General features: G+C 37.4%; 1 protein-coding gene across 1 annotated transcript in view; it reads left to right on the forward strand.

Annotated features, from left to right (window-relative positions):
• The first annotated feature begins 1101 nt into the window (after positions 1-1101).
• Positions 1102-23762, forward strand: part of Il1rapl2 (interleukin 1 receptor accessory protein like 2) — a 634164-nt gene continuing 611503 nt past the window's right edge. The window contains exon 1 of the mRNA XM_050124199.1: positions 1102-1231. Within this exon, the coding sequence (XP_049980156.1) occupies positions 1102-1231 (130 nt within the window). The remainder of the gene's footprint in view (positions 1232-23762) is intronic.

The following is a 23762-nucleotide window of genomic DNA, read 5'->3' on the forward strand; positions in this document are numbered from 1 at the left end:
ACTGCCCCCTTTCAAATCCTTCTGTCTTGTTCTCTGTACTGTACATTGGACCGAGGGCTTCATGCAGAAAGTGCTCGGCTTCAGAGCTACATGCTGAACACTCTTTTAACTTCTCAAGTTTTACCGAATCTCACTAAGTTGCCCAGTCTTGCCTTGAACTTACTCTGTATCCCAGTTAGGCCTTAAAATTGTAATCCTCCTGCCTCAGCCTTTCAAGTAGCAGAGATTGCAGACCAGTTCCTTCTTTTTCCTGGCATACGAATTTATAGTCATGGCTCCAGGGAACAACTCCAGTAGGTCTCTTGTCAGACTGTATCACCAGCTCTGATGATTTTTATAAAGTCTTTTCTCTCAAGAAACCTGCTCTATCCTGTCATGAGCTCACTTAGTCTAAGAACAAACCTGTCACTCTCTTTACCAATACAATCGGAGGCCACCTTTTAATTTTAATAGTGTGATTCGGTCTCAAAACTTCCCACTCATTTGTTATTCATCTTTCTGATTCCCGTATCTCGTCAATCATCTAGTCCTGTTGATGCATTCATTCCCTTTTAATGTATGTCATCCATTAATTCTTTTGTATTCCCAAGGTCTGAATATTTTCCAGGCCTCATTATATCTTGCTTGTAAGAGTATAATAACCTTCTAGCAGGTCTCTTGGTTTCTATGGTGCTTACCCCCTACTGTCTTTTTCCATCTCATATCCTTATCACCTGTTCTGCTGAGAGAAGGGAGGAGGAAAATCCCCAGAACAGAGTTAAAAATAAATGGAACTAGAGTAGTCTGATGTCAAAGGAGCAAAAGCTCAGTGTTGGTTGGAGCAATCAGGGAAAGCTTTTCAAAGGAGATGGAATTTAGAATTTATATTCTTTTTTTTTTTTTTTAAAAAAAAAGAGGGTTGAGGACAATACTTAGAATTGGAGAAAACTGCGTGAATCGAAGTTTGAGAAAGAAATGTAAAAGAAGCTTGAGAACAATGACTAGACTTGGCTAAATCTGAATATCACTGGATGAAAACTTAGGCTAGAACTCCAGTCTGGGTTCTGATTGTAAGATTTCATGAACACCAGGCAAAGGCATTTCAAATGTGTGGTATAGGAAATGGGTAGAGACATGATGACAACTGCATTTCAGAAAGAAGAATCTGGCAGCTGCTGTGTGCAGGGTGGATTAGTGGGAGGAGATATTGGAGAGAGGAGGCCTGGTGAGGAGGTTGTAATGGAGTTCAGATGTGAGTTAATGATGGCTTTGAAAAGGAAGACACTGAGAACAGAGCTGATGAGGAGGATGCAGATGTGAAAGCCTCATGGAAAGGGATTTGACCAGGTTCCATGGGTGGTTGAATTTGCAGGTGGTAAGGGAGGGAAGTGGGAAAACTAGAGAACAGATGATCTGGGCAGAGTCTGTTGAAATGTTCTCATTCTTAGAGCTGTAGTGCTTCTTCTTCTAAGAGGTCTTGTTCCAAAGGAGCACCGGGTGCATGGCACTTTGTCTATAATGGATAGGCAGAGTTAATTGAAAGCCCACTCCAACTGGCAGTGACTTTGCATGCTGTGCCAGGGAAAGGACCTATTAACTCTGGACTTAGCAGGACCTTAACATAAGCAGCGTGCTTTCTACTAATTTACCGTTAATTTGATGGCATTTTGCTTCTGCCATAAGAAATATCAGGAGTCTCTTGAGTGCTGAAAGCATGCCATTTCATACAGTCTACTTGTAGGTCTGTAGCCTTCCTTGTCAGTTACTTTCCCTGCTTGTTTTCCTTTATTTTCTCAACGTGCTTGGGTACCTCATCTACTGATTCACTTCTCCGCCCATTATTATAATGGGCAAGATCACAGCCTAAGTATTTCACTACACTTGAGACTTACTTCTTCCAAGACTCACGGCCTCTTTTTGCCCCCACCCTGGGTCTCTTTTCTCTGTCCACTACTGTTTACTGAATTAGTTTGTGTTTCAGCAGCATCATGGTAGATGCTGGTTGACTTTATTCTAAGATTCCTGGTTATGGTGTCAGCTCTCTACCTCATAGCAAATGCAGCTTTAACTCCATTTGAATACTTTAGCAACACTCCAGAAAGTGAATATATTTGCACAAATGACAGATTTTGGTTGTTGGATTTTGTAACTGTTTAACTTCGGTTTGTTTTTTTTTGCATTTTCAATTTTTTAAATTCGAGAGTACTATAGGGCTTTTCATCTCTGCAGACATTTAATGCTACCTGGAAATACAGTTTGTTTTATTGTTATAAAATTCTGAATCAGGCAGAGGAATGAATATATCTATAAACAAAATATTTATTTGATTTTGAGTTTCTTTTTCCCAATTTCCTTTCTCTCATATATTGTTGCCAACTTCTTATACATTTAAATGTTTCTTTAAATTTGTAAGCATAAATGCTCATTAGAGGAAAAAAAATGTAAGAAATTCTCAGTTGTTTAAGAGCCCTGTATTCTAATGCCCAGTCTGCCCCTTAAGTGTTATGAGGACTTACTGGACCTGCTTTCCCTGTTTATAAAATAGTGCTAACCTTTTATCTAAGCAACATTTTGGGATTCAAGTGGTAAAATATGTTTTGAAAGTGCACAACATGGGCATTGCAGCATCTTACACGAATCTAGGTTAGAGCTCAGCATAATTGGATCCCTCAGAAGCAAAAATGAGGGACAGAAAAGACATCAGAAATTAAGGTTACTTATGCCTGCCACAATTTGGGCATTTTAGGGACTGTAGACTCAATAAAAATTACAGCAATTTTTAGTTTATCTGTGTTATAGAAGTTTTAAGTTCACAGCAAAATGACAAGAAAGGAACAGAAATGCCCCCAAATAGTACCCTTCCTTTGAAGGGTACTATATTGACGTTTTAGCTTCCTCTAAAAAAGAGCTGCATTTATTATAATCAATGATTTGTTTGATTATTTGATGAGTCACTTGATCAATGAACAATTATATCAACTTGATGCATTATTATCATTGTTATTATTATTAAATTAGTAATGTTCACGAGGATCACTCTTGGTATTGTATATTGTGCGGATAATAAAGATATAATATTTATTCATTAGTGAATTTTTATGAAAAATAATTTCTTAATCCCACAGTGTCAAGTGAATTAAAAAGATGACATAAAACAAAAGTAGGGAACTGAGCATGCACTATCAAGCAAACACATGGGAAGGAAGAGGTGCTGCTATTACTGGAAGAATGGATAAATAAATTAATAAAAATAGACTCTGATTTAAGAAAGACAGATTTAGTTAAGGTCATACTTTCAAACAAATGAACTAGATTATTTAAAATCCTAGGTAGAAAACCATATGGCTTGATGATTTTTCTTTAATTATTTCTGCTACATGTACACATATTCATAAACATAAAAGTATAACCTGCTTAGTGTATTTAGTGCGGCTCCTGTGTATATGTTTTTCTGGTTCTCAGCAGCCATTAGTAGTCGGCTGTAGTTCTTCCTCTAGGAGTGGGGCTCTGTGAAATTTGCCCCAGGCACATTGGCGTATCATTTAGTGATGTCATTTTTCAGGTTTCATTTAGGCAAACATGTTGTCAAGATTTTCTGGGAGTAGCTTTCCTGACATATGTAGAAGATACAATCTCTACATAGACATATTGGTCCTCTGGCTCCTGTAAAATTTCTGCTGTCACTTTTGTGGTGTTCCTGAGCCTTAGGTGCAGGGGTTGTGTTGCAGATGTATCAGTTGGAGCTGGGTACCCCACAGTCAGTTCTCTGCATTTTGATTAGTTACGCTTTCTGTAAGAAACTGCTTCAAAAAGAAGCTTCCTCGATGAGGGGTTAGAGGTACACTTCTCTGTGGGTATAAGGACAGTATTTAGAATGCAGTTAGAATTATACTGATTTGCGATCCGCTTAGTAGAAGGTACACATTCCCTACCCTACAACCTCCACATATTTCTCCACATATTTAGAGTATTCTTCTGTTTCTTTTGTTGGCTTACTTGTATGACCCATGGGTTTAAATGGCTCACAAAAGTTTCAGTCTTAAGTGCACTGTTTTCTTTTAGCTCAGCTTCCACAAATTATTAGGCTCTCTTTGCCAGTTTCCAGTTACTGTATCTGAATAGGACAATGATCAGCTCAGCCTGTCTCTTAAAGACAGACTTAATAAGTCATATGTTGAAAGGGAGCCTACAGAATCACTATATTTGTTTTAAATGCCCACAGTGGCCTAATCATTTTGTGGGTGTTGGCAATGAGGTGCAGCTTCCTTTGGTATGAAAATGGAGGCAAAAGATTGCGCAAACTAGGATCCAGGAAAATATGTGGACTGATAACCCTAAATCTTTATTTATAAATCTGAAATTCTCTTATCCAAAGAATATCATTTAGTATGGAACATCAAAAGAGAAAGCAATTCAGCAATTAGAGAGCAGGCGGCAGAAATTGTGATTGTTATTGTTCGAACACAAGTTCTGCTATGAACTCCTTCAGGCTGTCTTTCTTCATCTTTAAGGAGAGTGAACCGTAGCTTCTGTCTTGAAAAGCAGGTTTTGTTTCAGACAGGAGAATGTGAATTCCTCAGAGGCTAGCACCACGTTGCTTTACAAAGAAAAACATGTCATGGAGACTTAGAGGAAAAGCTTCATCTACAATTAAAGCCCTTTAAACATCTTTAGAGCCTCACCTTTACAGTCAAGGCATTGTTCTTTGAAGTGCTTCTCAATCTCCACATGTTCAAAACTGAACTTTCAATTCTGCCTTTTCCCGCATCAACTCACTGCTCTCTCCTTTCTTCCCTAAAATGGTGACTCTGTTCATTTTGGCTCAGTTACAGAATCAGTAATTTTTGTGTATTTTTACATTTTACTTATTTGTTTATTTTTTATTCCTTAAACATGGTCCCACTAAGGTGCTAATACTGCCTACAAGCTTTCCACCATATTTTTTTCTAGCCTAGAAGTTTGTGAGAAGCATTTACTAAAAACGTTCACGATGAAGTTAGGACAAATGTCAAGTGCTGCCGAGCTGACATTATTTCCATTATGTTTATAGTGGACTTCTGTTTGAACAATAGCAGTCAGCCTCCACTGGGCTGAGCTTAAAAGTGTGTACCACCATGGAGTCGTTCTTAATATATCTATTTCTTATGTTACATCTAAACCATCACCTCAGGTTTTGAAAAACAATACATCCTGTCATCTTCGCCATCATTATCTTGCCAGTCAGAGTCACCCCCCCCCCCCCGGTCTTCCTGGGACTATGTGGCTTCCTGGTTTGGGCTACATAATAAAATAGGTGTGAGTATTTTTTTCAGGAATAAGCTTGAATGGCACAAAATTCTAAACTGAAAGCCATGCAAGATGGGTGGGACCTGGTTCCATCTCTTCTATTAACTTGCTATGCAAAGCAGTGTGAATAATTTCACTCTGACTAAAGGAGGTCTTTCTCCTTCAATGCTGTCTTTCTGTACAGTATTGAGCTCATCATCTTACTGCTTGGTCCTCTAAGTGCTATACTATCTCTTGGCTACTTGCAAATAGCTCCCAGTCTCCTTCATTACAACTGGTCCTTGAGGCTAGAGGCTATAGAAGAGGGAGTCTACACATGATGTTTATTTCTATTTCAAGTTGGGCATTATCTGTTGCCTTTATCACATTATCATTTTGCACATTATCATTTTTAAGCCTTTTTATAGTTCCATGAAGTGGATATGATTTTATTATGGTTTTAAAGATAAAAGAAACAAGCTCTCACATCATTAACCAACTCACCCAAGCTGTAACAAGAGATAGACTAGACATTTCCAGGTTGTCTATAAGAAGTATTTTTTTTTTTCATTTCTTTATAGCCTAGAGGTGGGTGAGGAGTTTTGATTCTAATGGTCCATGGTGGAGGAGGGACAAATGTCAAGTGATAACTTTATTTCCTTTCAGATTGACAAATCAAACAAATGAGAAATTCCAGTCTCCCCCTGAAGACATTAAAAGGTTTCTTCCTTCTTTGCTACCAAAATGAGCAAGAAAGGGAAGTCTCCCCCCCCCCCCGTGGTTTTTCTATTGCTGTAATTAAATATCTGAAGTTGGGTCATTTAAATTTTAAAGAGAGGAATGTTGTTTAGCTTGGAGATTCAGAAGGTAGAAATGCAAAAAGCATGGTACCAGCTTTTACAAAGGCTTTACTGGCTATATTGCATCATACTTGGCATAACTCAAATATGTGTGAGAAGGAGAGTCACATTCAGACAGGAAGCCTGCAACCAGAGTCCCAGTCCTACTCTCTGGAAAGAACACATAAGAAGTAGCAGGAGCCCCATGAAAACTAACAAGGATGCTACGAAAGCTGCATCAATGGCTTCCTTGAGTAACATCTACAATGACTTAACCATCTTCTACTAGGTACCACCTCTTAAATGTCCCACCATCTTCATTCAGTATTGCAGCACTGGAGATCAAGATTCCAACACACAATCTCTTGTGTAACAAATCATATGTTAACCATAGCAACTCTTACAAAATCTACCCCATAACTTTCTGTTGGTTCAGGAATAAACTTATCAGTGCCAAGCTGGGAGAAATGGGCATAAATTACAAGCATTTCTTCTGGAGGAACTTTGATTTCCACACAATTATTAGGACATGGAAATTTTACGTCTCACATAGAACAAAACATCTTTTGATAGAATGCCTCTCTCCACTCTACATCAGTAGCTGTTTGCTTAATTTTTTTTACAAGTGTTCCCAGTAGCACTGACATCTGCTTCTTCCGGTCTCACAGAACAGGCAATTTTTGTATCCTCCTCACAAACTCAAGCACTCTGAATTGAAACAGACCTGAAAGTTCATGGACCTCAAGCCTCGGATTTTCCTCAGGGAAACAAATGACATGGGTTAAGTGGCTTGCACAAGGTTGCTCAGTTAATGATTACATACAACTGATTTAAGGAGCCAACATACATTTTTGTTGTTGTCTGTAATGAAATGGTTACTTTCCTAGAATGTAATTTGTTGGGACCTGACCTGGTGATCCAGCCTGAGACCCATACTGATTTGAACATTTGCCCTGAGCTAGATGAAGTTCAGAGAAAGCCTATATCAACTTCTGTCGCTTTTGTTCCTTTAACTCAAAATTTGATTGTGAGGACTTGGAGAACTCTTAAAGTTCCCTTGTCCATCCCCAGCTTTTTCTGTATGACTCTCAGCTTACTGCTTCAGTGCTTCGTTCATCTCTGCATTCATCCCATTGCTGCGGATAGGCAGATGTGGAAATTTTCTTGTCATCTGGGAGTCATCTCTCATATTAGTTTTACTATACAGGATAATCAGTGTTTATATATGCATGTAAGCCCCATCCAGGGACACTTGCATAATTTAGGGACACATGAGGAAAAAAATGTTAGAATGTTTTTAGAATCATATATGATATATACTTTAATTACTGATTGTGCCTTTAGGGGAGTTTCTCTAATTTAGTTGTACACGTGTATATATAAACATTCAAACACAAGCATTCACATATATATACACACATGTAATATATGTATATATTTGAATCTAGTTTATTCTTCTGCCAATCATTCTCTGTGGAACTAGTCATCTAAAACTTAAAATTAGGCACATGTTAAATCTAAGAGAGCACATTGAGGAAAGGAGAGAGGGAGAGAGACACAAAGGGATGCTGATTTATTTTAATTCTGTGATCCCAAAAATGTATTTAGAATTGGTATGCAATTCTTACAATGTATCTGGGCTTTTGTTGTGCTCTTTTACTAGAAAAAAATCTATCAACATAATTCTCCCGAATTTATTGAGGGGGAATTAACAGAATATCTGAAAAACGTTTAGGTGACTAGGCCCACACATGAAAATATTTGGAATGATCCCTCTGGTAGACAGTGATCTCTTTGAACTATATGTAGTTAGCAACTATTTACTACTTAAGCCACTAGCCTACTTTAGAAAGCAAAAGAGCAAATTAGTGTGTTTTTTTTTATCATTGACTTGAACTTAAAATTGGACTTGGGGGGGGTAACAAGATAAGAGACAAATGGGTGTAACAACTGCACAGTATAAATTGCTGCAGGTGATGGTGCCATAGCAAAATTATTACAGGCAGATTCAAGATGCAAAATTTATTGATTTGACAGCAAGCAGAAAGACAAATTACTCAGAGGCTGTGTATATGTGCTTATATAATTGCTCATAAGTTATTATGGTTCATGATAAAATTCACACAGTTTGCCAAACCACATAATTTTATTTTAAATAAGAAAATTGCAAATTGTTAGCGATTGGGAAGTATAACATTCATTATAAAATGATTACTCTCGTGGGGACATGGTAATTTAGGTGCAACTTTTTCATTTGCTATCAGCATCTATCTCTCAAAAATCTTTATTTCATCGTAGCTATTAAGACTATACAGCTTAAAAACTACAATAGAAAATCTGCCAATGGAATCTCAGTATAAGATTATTTGCCATAAATTAGAGTTCATTATGAGGTACGTATAACTTGGACCCTCTCCATGGATATTGAGTTACTGGATGGCATTAGGTACTTTCCCTTCTAATGCGGCTTCCCTGGCTCTGATCCTGAAAACTGTTATGGAAGACCTCAGCAAGCTTATCTCTGCATAGCTTCTTGAACTGAATTTAATGACTGGAATAAATTTCCTCAGCCGAGAAATAAATGTCTAGTTATTCAATCCAGCCCATGTCCTCTCACCATTGTTAAATGACACTGTAATTTGGGTTATATAATAATATAAACTATTTGGCTATCGTATGCTGTCTTGGTAGGGGTACAGGCTATGGAATTAAGAATGGAATCGTAACTCACTGTGTGACATGAGTTGAAGTGATGGCTCCTCTTGGTCCTGGCCTCATTCTCCTGTGTGACGTAAAATATAAATGAAAACTCTGTAGACCCCACTCTTCATGAAGAAATGAAACTTTTAAAGACAAGTGCTTCATAAAAAAGATCACATAGAAATGGGAAGACTTTCTTTTGTTGCTGAAATTCAGATCATTTGCATTGCAGTGTTATTTAATGTGTGACCTTGTGTGCTTTCAAACTCTGTAGACCCCACTCCTCATGAAGAAATGAAACTTTTAAAGACAAGTGCTTCATAAAAAAGATCACATAGAAATGGGAAGACTTTCTTTTGTTGCTAAAATTCAGATCATTTGCATTGCAGTGTTATTTAATGTGTGACCTTGTGTGCTTTAGCATTTCAAAATCATGTGCATCGTGGGGACAAAACCATTTCAAGTGTAACAGAGGGAGACGGAGGCGATTGTTTTTTTAAACTGTTCTTTTAAACTGTAGATCAGTGGTTCTAAACCAAATTAATCTCATTCCTATTTTTTTCATTTGTTTGTTTTTGCTTTTTTAGTTTCTCTGGAATACAGTTGTGCTTATCTGATTGCATTCTCTATGGCTGCTTTATTGTTTTTATAACATGTACTATGACTCTTAGAGCCGAGAATATTTAACTTTTATCAAAAATAAATGCTAACTTATGTTCTATGCTTTGCCAAAACCCTATAGGAAAATTACCCTACTAGTCAGATACAATGGCAGACACCGAAGCAGGAGGGTAGCAAGTTTGAGGCTACCTGGCCTAGGGAGCAAGTTTCCAGGTCGGCCTGCCTGAAAGCATGAGCTCCCGTCTCAGAAAACCTAATGAATTAAAAACAAAAACCAAATCAATACTTGATTTCATATTTCAGATGAACAGTACAACATCTCCCTGGAGCCCCCCCCCAGCTTTTTAGTACTTATATTCCTCAAGATAATAACATACAAAAGGAAGCTAGCAGGCTCTTGCTACTGTTAGTGGTTCCCAGCACCTGTGCTCCCAACCATCCCATCTCCATATAGATAATGAAGATAATAATCTTCCCAGGATTTGCAGTAAGATTTTTGTTTTTCATACAAGTATTATCTGAAGTTAAACTATACTTTCTAGAACAGTTGACAGCTCTGCTAATGTATCCTGCAGACCCCAAATTAAATTAGTAGTATCTGCAAGTATAATACCTGAGCAACTCTCCCCTGGTGTCTGGGAATTCCTGTCATTTCTATAGCTCTTGCTCTTATTATTCCTAGAAAATTGCCAGTTCAGACTCAATCAACTGCACACAGTCAGTTCTTGCCCAAACTTAGAAGGGACTTGTCTAATGTCCTTTCCTACTTTCCTGTCTAGCAGTGAGCTCTATGTAAAGACGTATACTTTAAAACAGTGGTTCTCAGCCTTTCAAACACCGTGACCCCTTAATACAGTTCCTCGTGGTGTGGTGGCCTTCAACCATAACATTGTTTTCATTGCTACTTCATAGCTGTAATTTTACTAGTATTAAGAATCATTATGTAAATACTTGTGTTTTCTGATGGTCATAGCAGACCCCTGCGAAAAAGTCATTTGATCCCCAAAGTGGTCATGACTCAGAGATTAAGAACCACTGTCTTAAAGCATCCTATCCCACAGAATTCTAAAGAAGAGATTTAAGAGAATTCTTCTAAAGGAACTAAACTAATACCAGTATAATGGAGTATCTGGGAGGTGTCTAAACTAGACTTCTGTTATGGCGAGTTTAGGACCTTCTCATGTTCAAGAGCTGAAGGTGGGGAAGAATGTTTTAACCAAATGCCTTTGGAAACCAAAACAAAAATGTCCAGTTTCCTTGAAATCACTAATCTTAGCTGACAGCAGATTTCCTGCCAATCAGGCTTTGCCTCAGAAGTGATAACTGATTGGATTCTCACATCCATTTCTGTTTGACAGGTTTTGGTAAAAGTGGAAATTGTCTAGAACTGCTCTTGCAGCAAGAGAATAGAGAATAGAGAAAGCCATGTCAAGACTAACGTACGAAAGAAATCAGTTGGCAGAGAATGGCAGAAGGATCTTCCCCATCTGGGCTGCACACAACAACCAGAATATGCCCACACAAACTGACAATATACAAATTTAGAGGAGTAGGGTACCACATGAATGACCTAGAAAGGGTCATATGGGCTCCCTGGCCCACACTTTTGAGTGTGTGTCTTTTCCTGCTCCCATCCTCAGGAATGCTTTCCCCATTTAACAGATTGTAAGTGTTTGTATTTCTAACCACATAGTCTTGCTCTCATTCTTTGCCAAGGTACACAAGAACCTGGAAACTTTAATGTCTTCCCAGGCCTCAAATCTGTGACTGTGAAACTCCCGAAACTCCTGATTTCATATAGAGCGTGATTGGCTTGATTATTGTGATTTTGTAACTGAAAGTTCTATGTTTCGAGTCTTAAAAACATCATGGACAATCAGCAAATCAATGTAGAGTAGTAGATAAAATAACAGCTCAGTCTGTAAATTGAGCAAAAACCACGGAAAATGTTATGAAACACCACCGTGTGCCAAAAATGAGACTTGATAGAGGAAAATGAGCAGGACAAGGGTAAAGGCTCCCTAAAGTTATTACACGTTATTAGGGCCAGCGTGTTACAGGGGCTCCGGGCCTAACCACATTCCCTCTTAAGAACTTTCACTTCACATTCTATTATCGTTAAGGATTAGCACTACAGCACAGTGCTTAAAGCTTCTGTCTTGGGAATCAGATAAGGTGAGTTTGAATCCTGACTCTGCATTTATACACTGAGGGATAATGAGCTCATTACATAAACTCTCTGGGCCTTAATTTCCCCATCAATATGTAACAAGCTATTGATAGGAGCTACTTTGTCATGTTTCGGGAAAGATTAGACAAATCATCAAAAGTCACTTATATGTTTCAGAAAGACAGTATAGATTGGTGTAAGCATTTTATGGTATTTTCTACATTGTTTTATTTTTTTCACTCCTATTAGTACCACAGGGTTGTCTCCCAGGCAGTTCGAAATCAATTTGCCTCATTCTGGTCTCCAGATATCTCTGTCTTCAGTGTGTATTTTCTAACTATAGAAAGGGAGTTGGTTATCTTAGCCTGAATCCCTGGACCATTCTTGACTCCTTTTGTTTCTTTAACTCTCTCTATAGAAGAAATGATAATTTTTATTCTGTAAACATATAACATTGACTCTCCATCCACTCATTCCCTCATTAATCAACTACTTATTTATTAGGAAAGTTAATATGGTTTCCAATAACTGCCATAAACCGTGAGAATGCAGCACTACTGTCACCTAAGCAGAAATCGAGAGCCAGTAATGAATCATTTCATCATTCTTCACACCCTGCCATCATTTTTTTTAGACAGGGCTTAACAAAATAGCCCTTGCTGGCCTGGAACTCAACATACAGAGAAGACCTGTCTTGAACTTGTGGCACTCTCCCCACCCACATTTCTTTAAGTTCTGAGATTAAAGGCACATGCTGCTATACCTGGAATGCATTCGTTCCCTACCTATCCAGTCTTTCTATCTCGATGGTACATGTAGCTAGCCCTCTATTATTCCTTGCTTCTGACTTGGCTCAAATCACCTATTTTATTGCCTGAACTATGATAATAACTTCATAAATGATCACTATGCTTAAAAAAATCTTAAAAACACATCATTAAAACCTTTCAGTGGTTTCACATAGCTCTCATAGTAATTAGTAATTGCCCAAATTCCTAGCTTTTTTCCCAGTCTCTGTATGATCTGCCTTATGATCTCTGTATGATCTTCTCTCTGTGTTTTCATATGTATAGCCATATGGGACTTCTGATAGTTTCCTGAAGACGTCATTTTGTTTTAGGCCTTCATGGATTCATGGGTGTGGTTTCCTCTAATTGGAATGTTCTATTCACTGCTTGCATCTATCCTTTGGTCTCTTACTTCTTGAAAAGATCAAGGGTTACCTCTTCTTCCGGTCTGGCTTAGTGCCTTCCATGGCACAACATACTTTCTTCTATATCTCATTAATGAGGCAGGGCGTTTAATGCTTTATTCAAAATTTGCTTCTGGGAGCAATTTATTTATAAGCTCTTACTTTCTACCCCAGTAGTTTGGGGTAGATTATTTAATATTTAGTGTCTTTATCTGTGTAATTAGGAAATAAAAATGCAGAGTCAACCTCAAGAGAGTGTTGTGAGGATTAAATAATAAATATACATGTTTACAATAGTGTCTGATACATAGTAAATGCATTGTTACCTTTTAATAGCATCACCATAATTGTTTGCTAAGTGCACTATACGGTACTATTTCTGAAAGTGAGGACCATGGATTGATAGACATTATAGCTCTAGAACATATGTTGGTGCCTAGTGCATAGCTACTCTATGAATGCTAATTAAAGTACATGAGTAAATGAATGAATAAAATGATATAATAAAGAAATGTATAACTGAAACTCATTGCTCACCAAAAGCAATTAACATCCAAACCCATTAATCTCCACATAGCCTATATGAAGTATATGATATGGAAGAGGCAGAGATTAATGACCTATCTGGCCCATTCTTTTTGCATATGTATTATCTACTGCATACGGGCAATAGGGGAAAATACAAAGCCTTGGCTCCTTTTGTGAATGCCAGGAGTTTTTGCCTTCGTTATCACTTTAAGCCTTGGAAAAATAATCAAAGAAACTATCCCTCATTCTAAAACGGACATCCTAAGAAATCACATACAAAAAAGGAAAGAAAAGATAAGGAAGGAGAAGGTGAACGAGCTTCTTAATCATGGAGTTATCTGTGTTCCATCTTGCTCATTCTAAACACTTGGATAGATGATTTTGAGAATTTGTGCTTCCAGATGAATCAGAAAGCAGATGACCCGGAATGACTGACAGCACAGAAAGAAGAACATCTTAGCTTCACATAAATGGAGGCAGGCTGACCTAGATTTGAGGCTGTACAGTTTCCCACGAAAAGGCTTCTTGATGAAGCCTTTAATAGGGAATCGGGAGAAAGCTTCCATGTGATTGACAACTCTTCTATAATTAAGACATAGTCCAAACTCACAGGAAGACCATTTTAAAAAATGCCAACAAATGTTACAAGCCTTATTATAAATTATTACCTTCCTTCTGTCTGTTTCTCTGTGTCGTTATTATTACTCTGTGGGGTTTGATCTTGCCTTTCTTCAACCAGATAACTAGGCAAGTTGGGCTCAGTGCTCCGACATTTCTCACCTCTTGTCTGATCCTAAAATCAAGGAGTTCCCAGATCATTGACTGGAGTAGTGAGCCAGCAGTTTGAACACTGCTATCCAGATTTAATGAGGTAGGGGGACAGTTGGCCCAGGGCTCTGACATGAAGAGGTATATACATCATGTTGTGACCACAGATTTTGCTGGCATCTCCCAAAAGGTCTCTTAGTAAAAAACAATTTCCTAAGTCTCATGCAGCTGCATGTGGGCTGAGATGAGGTTTTTCAGGAGAGATTTGTTTACTGCTATTAGATGAGGACTATTATTTTTTTCTTCTTCACACCTCCGTGTCACAGAGGGGCTCTGGCTACAATACCACACTTGCACTATAGTTCATGGTGACAATGTATGTGATTGATTTGGTTAATTCAATTAGACTCTTTGGAAAAAGATGACATTAAGTAAATAAATAAATTCTGATTAATTCTGTCATGACAATTTTTACGGGTGGCAAAGCTGGACATGATAGTGCCCTGCACTGCCTTCTTGCATAAATTACTGCCACATATACCTACCCACTGAGAGCTTATGTTGAAAACCATGCAGAATGTTTATAGCAAGATTCAAAACTAAAACCAGGGGAGAAAGCATGGACGTCAGAGTCAGATATTCACTACTTTGCCACTTATCAGTATTGTGAGTAGCAGCAATCGTAGTACTTACAGTGTTTATTATGCTTCTAGATCTCTACTGAACACTAATTTGCATTTTGTTCTTTGATGACTCATAAAAAGGCACAATTTCACATATGGGAAAATTAAGGAATGGCAAGGTTATATTAGTTACCCCAAAACATGAATGCATAGGCAAATTAGGTACAGATTCTGAATTCAAATATAAGTATATCTGAATATTAATAATTTTCCTCTTATACTTCCCTAAAAGCATGTGATCTTGCTAGACAATTTAATTTTGTATTTTCCAGTGCGTCATGGGCAGGCTACAGGGATACCAATGTATTAATCTCTCATCCTTCAGAAGGACTGATAAAGCCTGGAATAACTAATTGCTTCAAGCAAGAACATTGTTATCCCCTGACCCAAATAAAGCATCACATGACATTCCTTTCTCTGTGTCAACAACATGAAAAGTTTTAGAAATCATGATTTTATTGGTGTGAGCTTCAGTGTCATAATCCAAATATAGAACTTATGATGTTTTGTGCTTGGAATTTGATAAGGATTAAGTGAGTTGAAGTTTATTAGGCACTGTGTATCACTGTTATTTAGAGAAATAATAATCTGTTAGATATATCTAACAGATTGACAGGTAGAGATGACAGATATCAAGAGAGATAAGGACATTTATTTTACAAGTGGCTTATGTGGTTATGGAGGCTTGTAAGTTTATGGGATCTGCAGTCAGCAAAGTAGAGACCAAGGATGACTTATGGTATAAATTTTATCTTGAAAGTCAGCAGTCTCTAGACACAGAAACAGCCCATGTTTCATTTAAGGTCCAAAGGCAAGAAATAAACTGATATCCTGATTCTAAGGTAGTCAGGCAGAAGAAATCCTCTTGTACTCAGACTGTGTGTGTGTGTGTGTGTGTGTGTGTGTGTGTGTGTGTGTGTGTGTGTGTGTTCTGTTTAGGCTAATTGGATGAGACCAAACAAAGCCACATTAAAGATGGCAATCCATTTTACTCAGTCAACTGATTCAGATGCCAGTCTCTTCCAAAAGCACCTTTAAAAAAACACCCAGAATAAAGATTGACAGAATGACTGATTAGTGCCTTAATCAAGTTGGAACATAAAACGAGTTGTCACAGCCACCTACCGTCATGATATCTGACCTGTTGTTATAATTTAATGAATGATCCCTCACTTCAGATCTCCTTCCTTGATAGTTACAACAGACCCATATAGTAAACTGGACTAACATCTCCATTTTACAGATGAGAAAGTCAGATCAAAACACAGACAGTTGTCTGTCCTTTCAGTTAGCAAGATATAACTGTCATAGCAGCCCTTGTTAACACATAATTTAGTAAACACTAAAGACCATGTAATAGCCAAGTACATCTACACTTTTGCTCCCCCCATTTTCTCTTTCAATCTAAATACGCCTAGTCTCATCATAGAGGTAACAGGTTAGTCAGATAAAGAAATCTCTTGATATGCATGCATGCGTGTGTGTGTGTGTGTGTGTGTGTGTGTGTGTGTGTGATCTCTGTAGGATGTTTGTTGTTCCTCTTCAAGTATAAGACATTACAACTCAGAATATAAAAAGAAAAGCCAAACAAACAAGAACCTGCTGATTCCCAAAGACCCTAAAAGGTAACATAAGTGAAGTGAAGTCAGGTAAATTCCTTTGGTCGCAAAGGGTTTCAGTTGCTCTTAAAAAAACACAATGGATATGGCTATGATGGGATGGGGTAGGTTCTGCTTGTTCTGCCTAGCAATTGTAATGATTTTAGGCAGTTATGAAAGCCAGCAAGATTAGCTTTGAAAGCCATAAGACACCAGTAAGGTGTCTAACTCAGTTCTCATTTCATGATTATTTCATCATATCAGAATCAATGTCATAAGAGATAAAAAAAAATGTATGTAGTCACAGCTGCTTCTTTGTCGTGAAAAGTTTATATGCAGGTTGTTAATAAGGACAACATCTAAAGAGTTATAAAACAAAGGGAGAGAGTCTTTGAATCCATTGTTGGTGTCAGCTGGGAAGGAGTGTGCAAATATGATGATAATGGGAAACAAATTACAATCAAGTATATGAAAATATTTATAACATATTATGGAGTTATTTTTAGGATAATAAGTTCATTTATTCTTGCAAATGTAAACTGAATTATCACAGCTGTTATAATATACTATTTTCAATAGTATAAATTATCATTTGTAATATTAACTAATATTTTAGTTAATAACTAATATTATTCCTAATATTGATGATATGGAAAAGTTAATATTAGTTAATATAATCATAAATTTTAGTACTGATAAGAATTGTTACTGATACAGTTATGAATCAAATAGTATTTGATATTGCTACCGTGATTACAGCTATTCATACAACTAATATATGAGTGCTAACTAGATATTATTTTCTGTTTGTTATAAGTGCTTGGCATATATCCATCATCTAGCTGTGACAATGACCCTATGAAAGGGACACAAATGTTATTTGCTGGAGGAAAGAGACTTTCCCCAGAACATCAAACTCCAAAGACTCATTTCATATTCGAATCCCCTTCAGCTCCATTCCTGCCACTCTCCTTACTGCAAGCAGAACAGATCCTCTGGGAGGCAGACCTCTCAATAATCCACACTGCCAGACTCAAGCATCCTAGGATGACTAGCTCCACGAGCCTCATCCTCCTCTTAGGCTATGGACTTTCTCTGAATATTCTTGCAATGCACTACATTCTCAAAGTCACTGAAAACTGTCACTTTGCCTTCTCTCTTCTGCCAGGATTTCCTTCCCTAGTTTGTTCAAGATCACTCATCCAAACTTCCATCATTCCTAAAGTTGCTGCTGTCCAGAGATAAAGAATTTGAGGAGATACATACCTCGGGAAGAGATGGATTTGGGCAAAATAGATATAGAATTTAGATGAGCATGAGTACCAGACATGGTGATAGTAATGTCTCACTTGTCATTGTGTGCCAAGTGCTGTCGAGTATTCTCATAGGCCTGTGTACATCTGCAAACATACTGGAGACCTAAGTTGATTGTCCTATATTTATCTTTTAAGACATGATTTTAATCGCTATTTTCCAAGTTTCTCTCATATATATATATATATTTCTACACGTTAGGTAAGTAGTGATTGTTCACCTAGCAGATGTTTAAGATGAATATGGATCTGTGTGCTCTGGATTAAGGGAACATTAACTATGTTGGCAATGGTTTATTCCATTAATAAAATAGAGGTGCTGAAAGTGGGTGAACATTATTAATTATTAATTTGAGTTTTTAATATTATTAAGTTTAGTTTTTCATAATATTGAAACTGAGTGCAGACATTAAAAAGAGAGCATCAGGCAGCTGTGCCAATTGAGTATGTAACCTTCTTGACCATGGATCTCGAGTAATCTGACAATTCATGTTTTTTGATGTTGGGTTAGAGCCTATTTAGTTCAATGTCTTTATTTCTTTTAAGCATAGAAACTAACTTTCTTCAATTTAGATATCTCAATAAAGAGGCAGATGGAGATAAAACCCAAGCTTTCTGTTATCCAGTAATCTCTGTGCTATTTTTCCAACCTTGGCTTTAAAGTTCAGGGTGATGACCTCAATGACATGACAAATACTCAGTTAAGCCACAAAGATGTCATTCTCCTCATATTTTTCTAAACTCTGAGCGAAAGTATATACAGATATTTTAGGAGAGATTTTTCAATAATCTAGAGGTTAACTCCCAGCTAGGATGAAATTAGTAAATCATGTACTTTGTTCTGGCAGCACTAAATTGTGTGAGGGCTCATGGAATGAGAATATCTATAAATGTATTTTCAATAAGAGCTATTAAGTATCTGGTCCAGGAGGTACTGAGTAGAGATAAGATACTGAAAAAGATAGGATGATAGATAGATACCATAGATAGATAGATAGATAGATAGATAGATAGATAGATAGATACATAGATAGATAGATAGATAGATACATAGATAGATAGATAGATAATAGATAGATAACTAGATATCAAACCAAAAGGAGTATGACAGTGACATATAAAAACTGCTGTAAGAAACCATTTCTAGCAGCCCAAAGAAGTGCAAGAATTTGTCGGAAGAAATTCATGGAAGGATAAAAGTATGGCGTGTGGTTCCAAGCAATAAAGAGCTGAGTAGGCAAGTCACTTGTGTAAGTGCTCTTACACAAGATAGGATAAGTTTTGAGTGAGTAAGAAGATAGAATTCTACCTAGAGCAGGAAATTTCTTTCTTGGACTCTGGTAGGCTGCTACTTTGATAGAACTGGGCTTCTTTTGGAAGAGCCTGGATGTAGACGTGGTTATTTTACTCAGTTGGGGATAGTGAGTTCTGGAGCAGGGATATGGCAGAGAGATAGTCTTATTATTCCCATTTCTTCTTCTGTGTTCTAATGTCAAAATCATTTTGATCACATTTTATACATTGAGATTATTCTACTTTACTTAAAGATCCTTATTAGAGTTTAAAGACATTGATGCTCTAGTTTAGGATCAGCAGGAGGAAGCTAATGGTATTTCTAAGAAGTTCAAATAACTCTTGTTAGGGGGCAGCTATAGGAGCTATAGGATTTTAAACTCTTGAAGATTTAATAAGTGCCTACTATGTTCGGTGCACCAATGAACCTTTGTCTAGAGATATAGATGAATTGGGACACACATCATTCACTTGGGAAGGAGCTATGTAAATGAACACGTTAGGTAAGAGTACCACCAAGGAAATAATAGACATAAAATATTCAAGTACAGTTTCATAGACATGGACTTTAAAGTTGTGTCTTAGAGAATGTGTGAGCTCAATAGATAGGAGCAAATACTAATGCAGTATAAGGAAGCAGAAGGACAAATTCATCAGAGAGAACTGGGCCTCAATTGAGAAAATGCTCCCAGCAGATTGGTCTGTGAGCAAGTCTGTGGTGCACTGTCTCGATTAATGATTGCCATGAGAGGGCCCAGGCCACTGTGGGTGGGACCACCCCTGGCGAGGTGGTCCTGGGCATATATGAAAGCAGGCAGAACAAGCCAGGAGGGTCAAGCCAACAAGCAGCACTCCTCCATTGCCTCTGCATTAGTTCTGCCTCCAGGTTCCTGCCCTAAAGTTCCTCAGTGATAATGTGGACATGTAAGCCAAATTAAGCCCCTTTCTTTCCAACTTTCTTTTTGGTCATGGTGTTTCTTCACAGCAAGAATAGCCGTAGCTTAAGAAAAGAAAAGAAATGTGCTTGGCCTCCTCCGGCAATGGTGAGATTTGACTAAAGAGTGGCGTGTATGAAAAGTTATTCAGGGGAACTGAAAAGATAGTTAGTCCCAAATGAACCAAGGGAAGCCAGGCTTACAGATGGGCAGATAGGTACTCTCTGAAAGTGGTTAGATGTGAAAAGCTGTGACCATGGGTTTGAAACATCGGTTCTCAACCTGTGGGTTACGATCCCTTTGGTACTCTAAAACCCTTTCACGAGGGTAGCCTAAACCGTTAAAAAAAATGCAGATATCTCAGTATCTACATTATGATTCTTAATAGTAGCATGAAGTAGCATGGGAATAATTTCATGGTTAGAAGTCACCACAGCAAGGGGAGCTATATTAAAGGGTCATGGCTTTATCAATGTTGAGAACCATTGCTTTAGTATGTTCATTATGTTCACAGTTTCCAAATCAGACTGGAGGCTGCGGTAAAGTTCACTAGTGGATTGTTTGCCTACCGGGGAGGAGGCTTCTTGTTCAATGCCCAATAATGACAGGGAGTCTGAGAGACCTGAATGGGAACATTGGGAGGTCATCTAGAAAGACTACAATAGAAGAAATACAAAAGAAATATTCAAGAGCACATAAAACAAAAGCAAAAATAGAGACATCACAATAATATCTACAATGTGAACAATCAACATGATGAAGACAAACCATGGAATGGGAGAAAGCATTTGTAAACTGTATAACAGGTAGGGAATTAATATATGAAAATATATGTGTGGTCTCAACTCAGAGCAACATCCCAATTAAAAATGGACAAGAGAATTAGACAGGTCACAAAAGATGACATGCAAATTACTAACAGGCTTATAAAGTAATGCTCAATGTCACTATTCATCAGACAAATGGAAATTAAAGTCACAATGACACATCATCAAACACATGTTAAGATGAGATTTATAAGAAAAAGTTACCAAATAGCTGGCGAGAATGTGGGGAAAAGAGGACCCTTGCACACAATTGATAATTATGTAAATTGATACAACAGTTAGGAAAAACAAAATGGAAATTCCTCAAAAATAAAAAATAAAGTTATTTTTTAGGTATTTGATCAAGAGATGTTTGACTGACGTATCAATGAGATATTTGTGCGGAAAGCATATATTAAATATATTGGGTATTATAGATCAATATATCCACACATGTGTATTTTTTAAACATTTTTCACTATAGTTAAAGCACAGAGAGCAAACAGTGTCTGACAGCAGATGAAGGAACAAGAAAACATGCAATCTGTATGTGTGATGGAGTGTTGTTCTGATTTATAGAATTATTTTGTCATCTGAAACAGCATTGGCAAATAGAGAAAACATATGCTAAGTGAAATAAGGCCCAGAAAAGCAGTTGTGTCTTGATATGTGAAATGAGAGAAAGTGGCCTGATGAAAGAACCTAGAATGATAAATACAAGGGGCAGAGAGAGGAGGACAAGAAATGTTGGTTGAAGGGTGGAATGTCTCAGATAAACGGGTGATTAAGCCTAAGAGGTCTATTTTATAGCTTAATAACTTTAGTTATTAACAGTACAAAGACGAACATTTTTGAGGGTAGGTCTTAAATGTTCTTATCACAAAATTGGGAAGTACATGAGTTAAAAGATTAATCATTTAACAGTAGACACAAATATAAAAATATCAGTTGTATACCATAGTGTATAAAAGTATCTCAATTTAAATCAATCCAATAAGGGAAGAATATTATACTAAGCCACGTGAGTATGATGTCCTATACTTCAATATGTATGGGAGTAAAGACATGGGGAGATACTTGAGTTACATCAGAAATGGCAAGGCTTAATATATTATGGAAGAAACGATTTGGGAAAAGTTGGTGGGAAGGAAAGAAAAGATTCATGGATGGCTCCCAACATTTTTGGCTCAGATGACCATGAATGATTGATTATGGGAGGCGGGGCTGAACTGGCACAGGAAAGCAGCTTTCTGCCAAATATTCTGGATTTAAGTGGGCAGTAGCAAGCCTGGCAGAGGGGCTGGTGGGCAGTGCTGATATCCTGCCTCCCACGGATGTTTTACTGGCTCATTCCAGCATTAGCATTACTGCATCTGAGAAGAGGTTCCGGCTACTTACTGACCATTCCTCAGGAACTCATCAGGCCTCAGGGAACCACGAGTTGAAGAGTTGGTTGTAATGATGCAGTGTGATTTCACTTCCACAATACCATGGAGGCTCCCCATCAGATAAAATAAAAAAGATGATCCTGACAAAGCATCACACAGATCTTGTAATGACAGGGAAATTAAAATAGTTGCCAGCCCATTATTAAGCATAATGACTAGGTTGAAACGAGATGAAGGACTTTATTTCAGCAGAACTTTCCCATTGATGAATAGTAGGGGGTAAAAACATGGAAGTTGAACATATAATCCAGTTCATAAAAAAATGTAAAGATGCTTTCAAAAACACAGGCAGTGATCATTCATTGCATTTATAGAGCTGTAACAGGAAATCCTCTTTCGATTGGTAGATATTGCAGTACAGATAAAATTTGAAAGTCGGTATTTCTTTTTCCCAGACAGAAATGTATTTAAAAAGAAATGATGAACAGATCTATCCACAAGTCTAGGCTAGAGGCAAATAGGCACAGATCTAGCAATAAATGCACAATTCAATCACGTCTTAGAGCATTTGATTTGCTTGTTCTGGAGAAATGACCACATGAGACAGAGTCAACTCTGATGAATATAAATAAAAATAAACTTTGTTTTAGGGGTCAGAGTGGCCCAAGATAGAAACAGAATACATATAATTCTCACATTAAAATTCTAAGAGTGAGGGTCATGAATTGTATTAATAAGTATTTTATTAGTACAGCTGTTAAGCTAAGTACACACCCCTATGACTTAATTATAATGGTAAAACTTGCCTGATAATCTCTAGATAATTAATTCAAAATCCATTGATAGGGGTTAGATACCATTTCCCTGAGGTTTTGACCTCATCCTAGAAAGGAACATGATATAATAGATTATTAATAATTCATTCCTTTGTAAGCACTGTGTAATTTATAGTTGAATAATTGGCATATATTACTTGATAGCTGTTATTCATGTAGTGTTTCTGCAGGCATAGACTATGACTCAGCTTTAAAGGTCTACTCTACTGGACAGGCATGGACTCTGGGGCATACACATGATAATTTAGAGGCTGTCAAGCAGAATTTAATTTTCTACTGGATTTGTGAGCTACAAGGAGGAAGAATATAAATGAAAGAGTATGAAACACAGACTTTCAGAGCCAAAGCTCTGGAGTCTACTTTATGACATTCAGGGTGGGGGCATTTTGGAGGTGGTGTCTACTATCATTTCACCTTGAATGACCTTGAACAAGTTACTTTATATTCTCTGAGCTTTTTGCTTTCTTATTAGTAAAATGGGAATATTCAATTCTTTTTTTTCTTGAGTCACATGAGAATAAAATCAGAGAAGAAAAAAAAAAACAAAAATCAAAACAAAAACCACAAGAAACGACTTTGAAAAACATATAAACATCTAGTATAGTGTTTACTTATTCTAAGGTTAAGAGCTTGATTGACTTCTCTTGCCCTTATCCCTGTGTTTCCACCTCTCCTCACTTGATCTGTGTATACTCTCCTTTCTCCCTTTTGAGTAAAACTTCTGCGGCATCCCTAAGTTTTGGCTACCGCTATCATCACAGCTGTGCATCCTCATAGCTGTGCTGTGATTCTTCCCCAACAACCAGTGCACAGTGCTGGACCTCTTAGCAAATCCTTAGTTCGAGAAA

Source organism: Alexandromys fortis, unplaced genomic scaffold (genome assembly GCF_014885135.2).
Source record: "Alexandromys fortis isolate MF-2015 unplaced genomic scaffold, M_Fortis_MF-2015_v1.1 scaffold_205, whole genome shotgun sequence".
NCBI classification, from domain to species: Eukaryota; Metazoa; Chordata; class Mammalia; order Rodentia; family Cricetidae; genus Alexandromys; species Alexandromys fortis.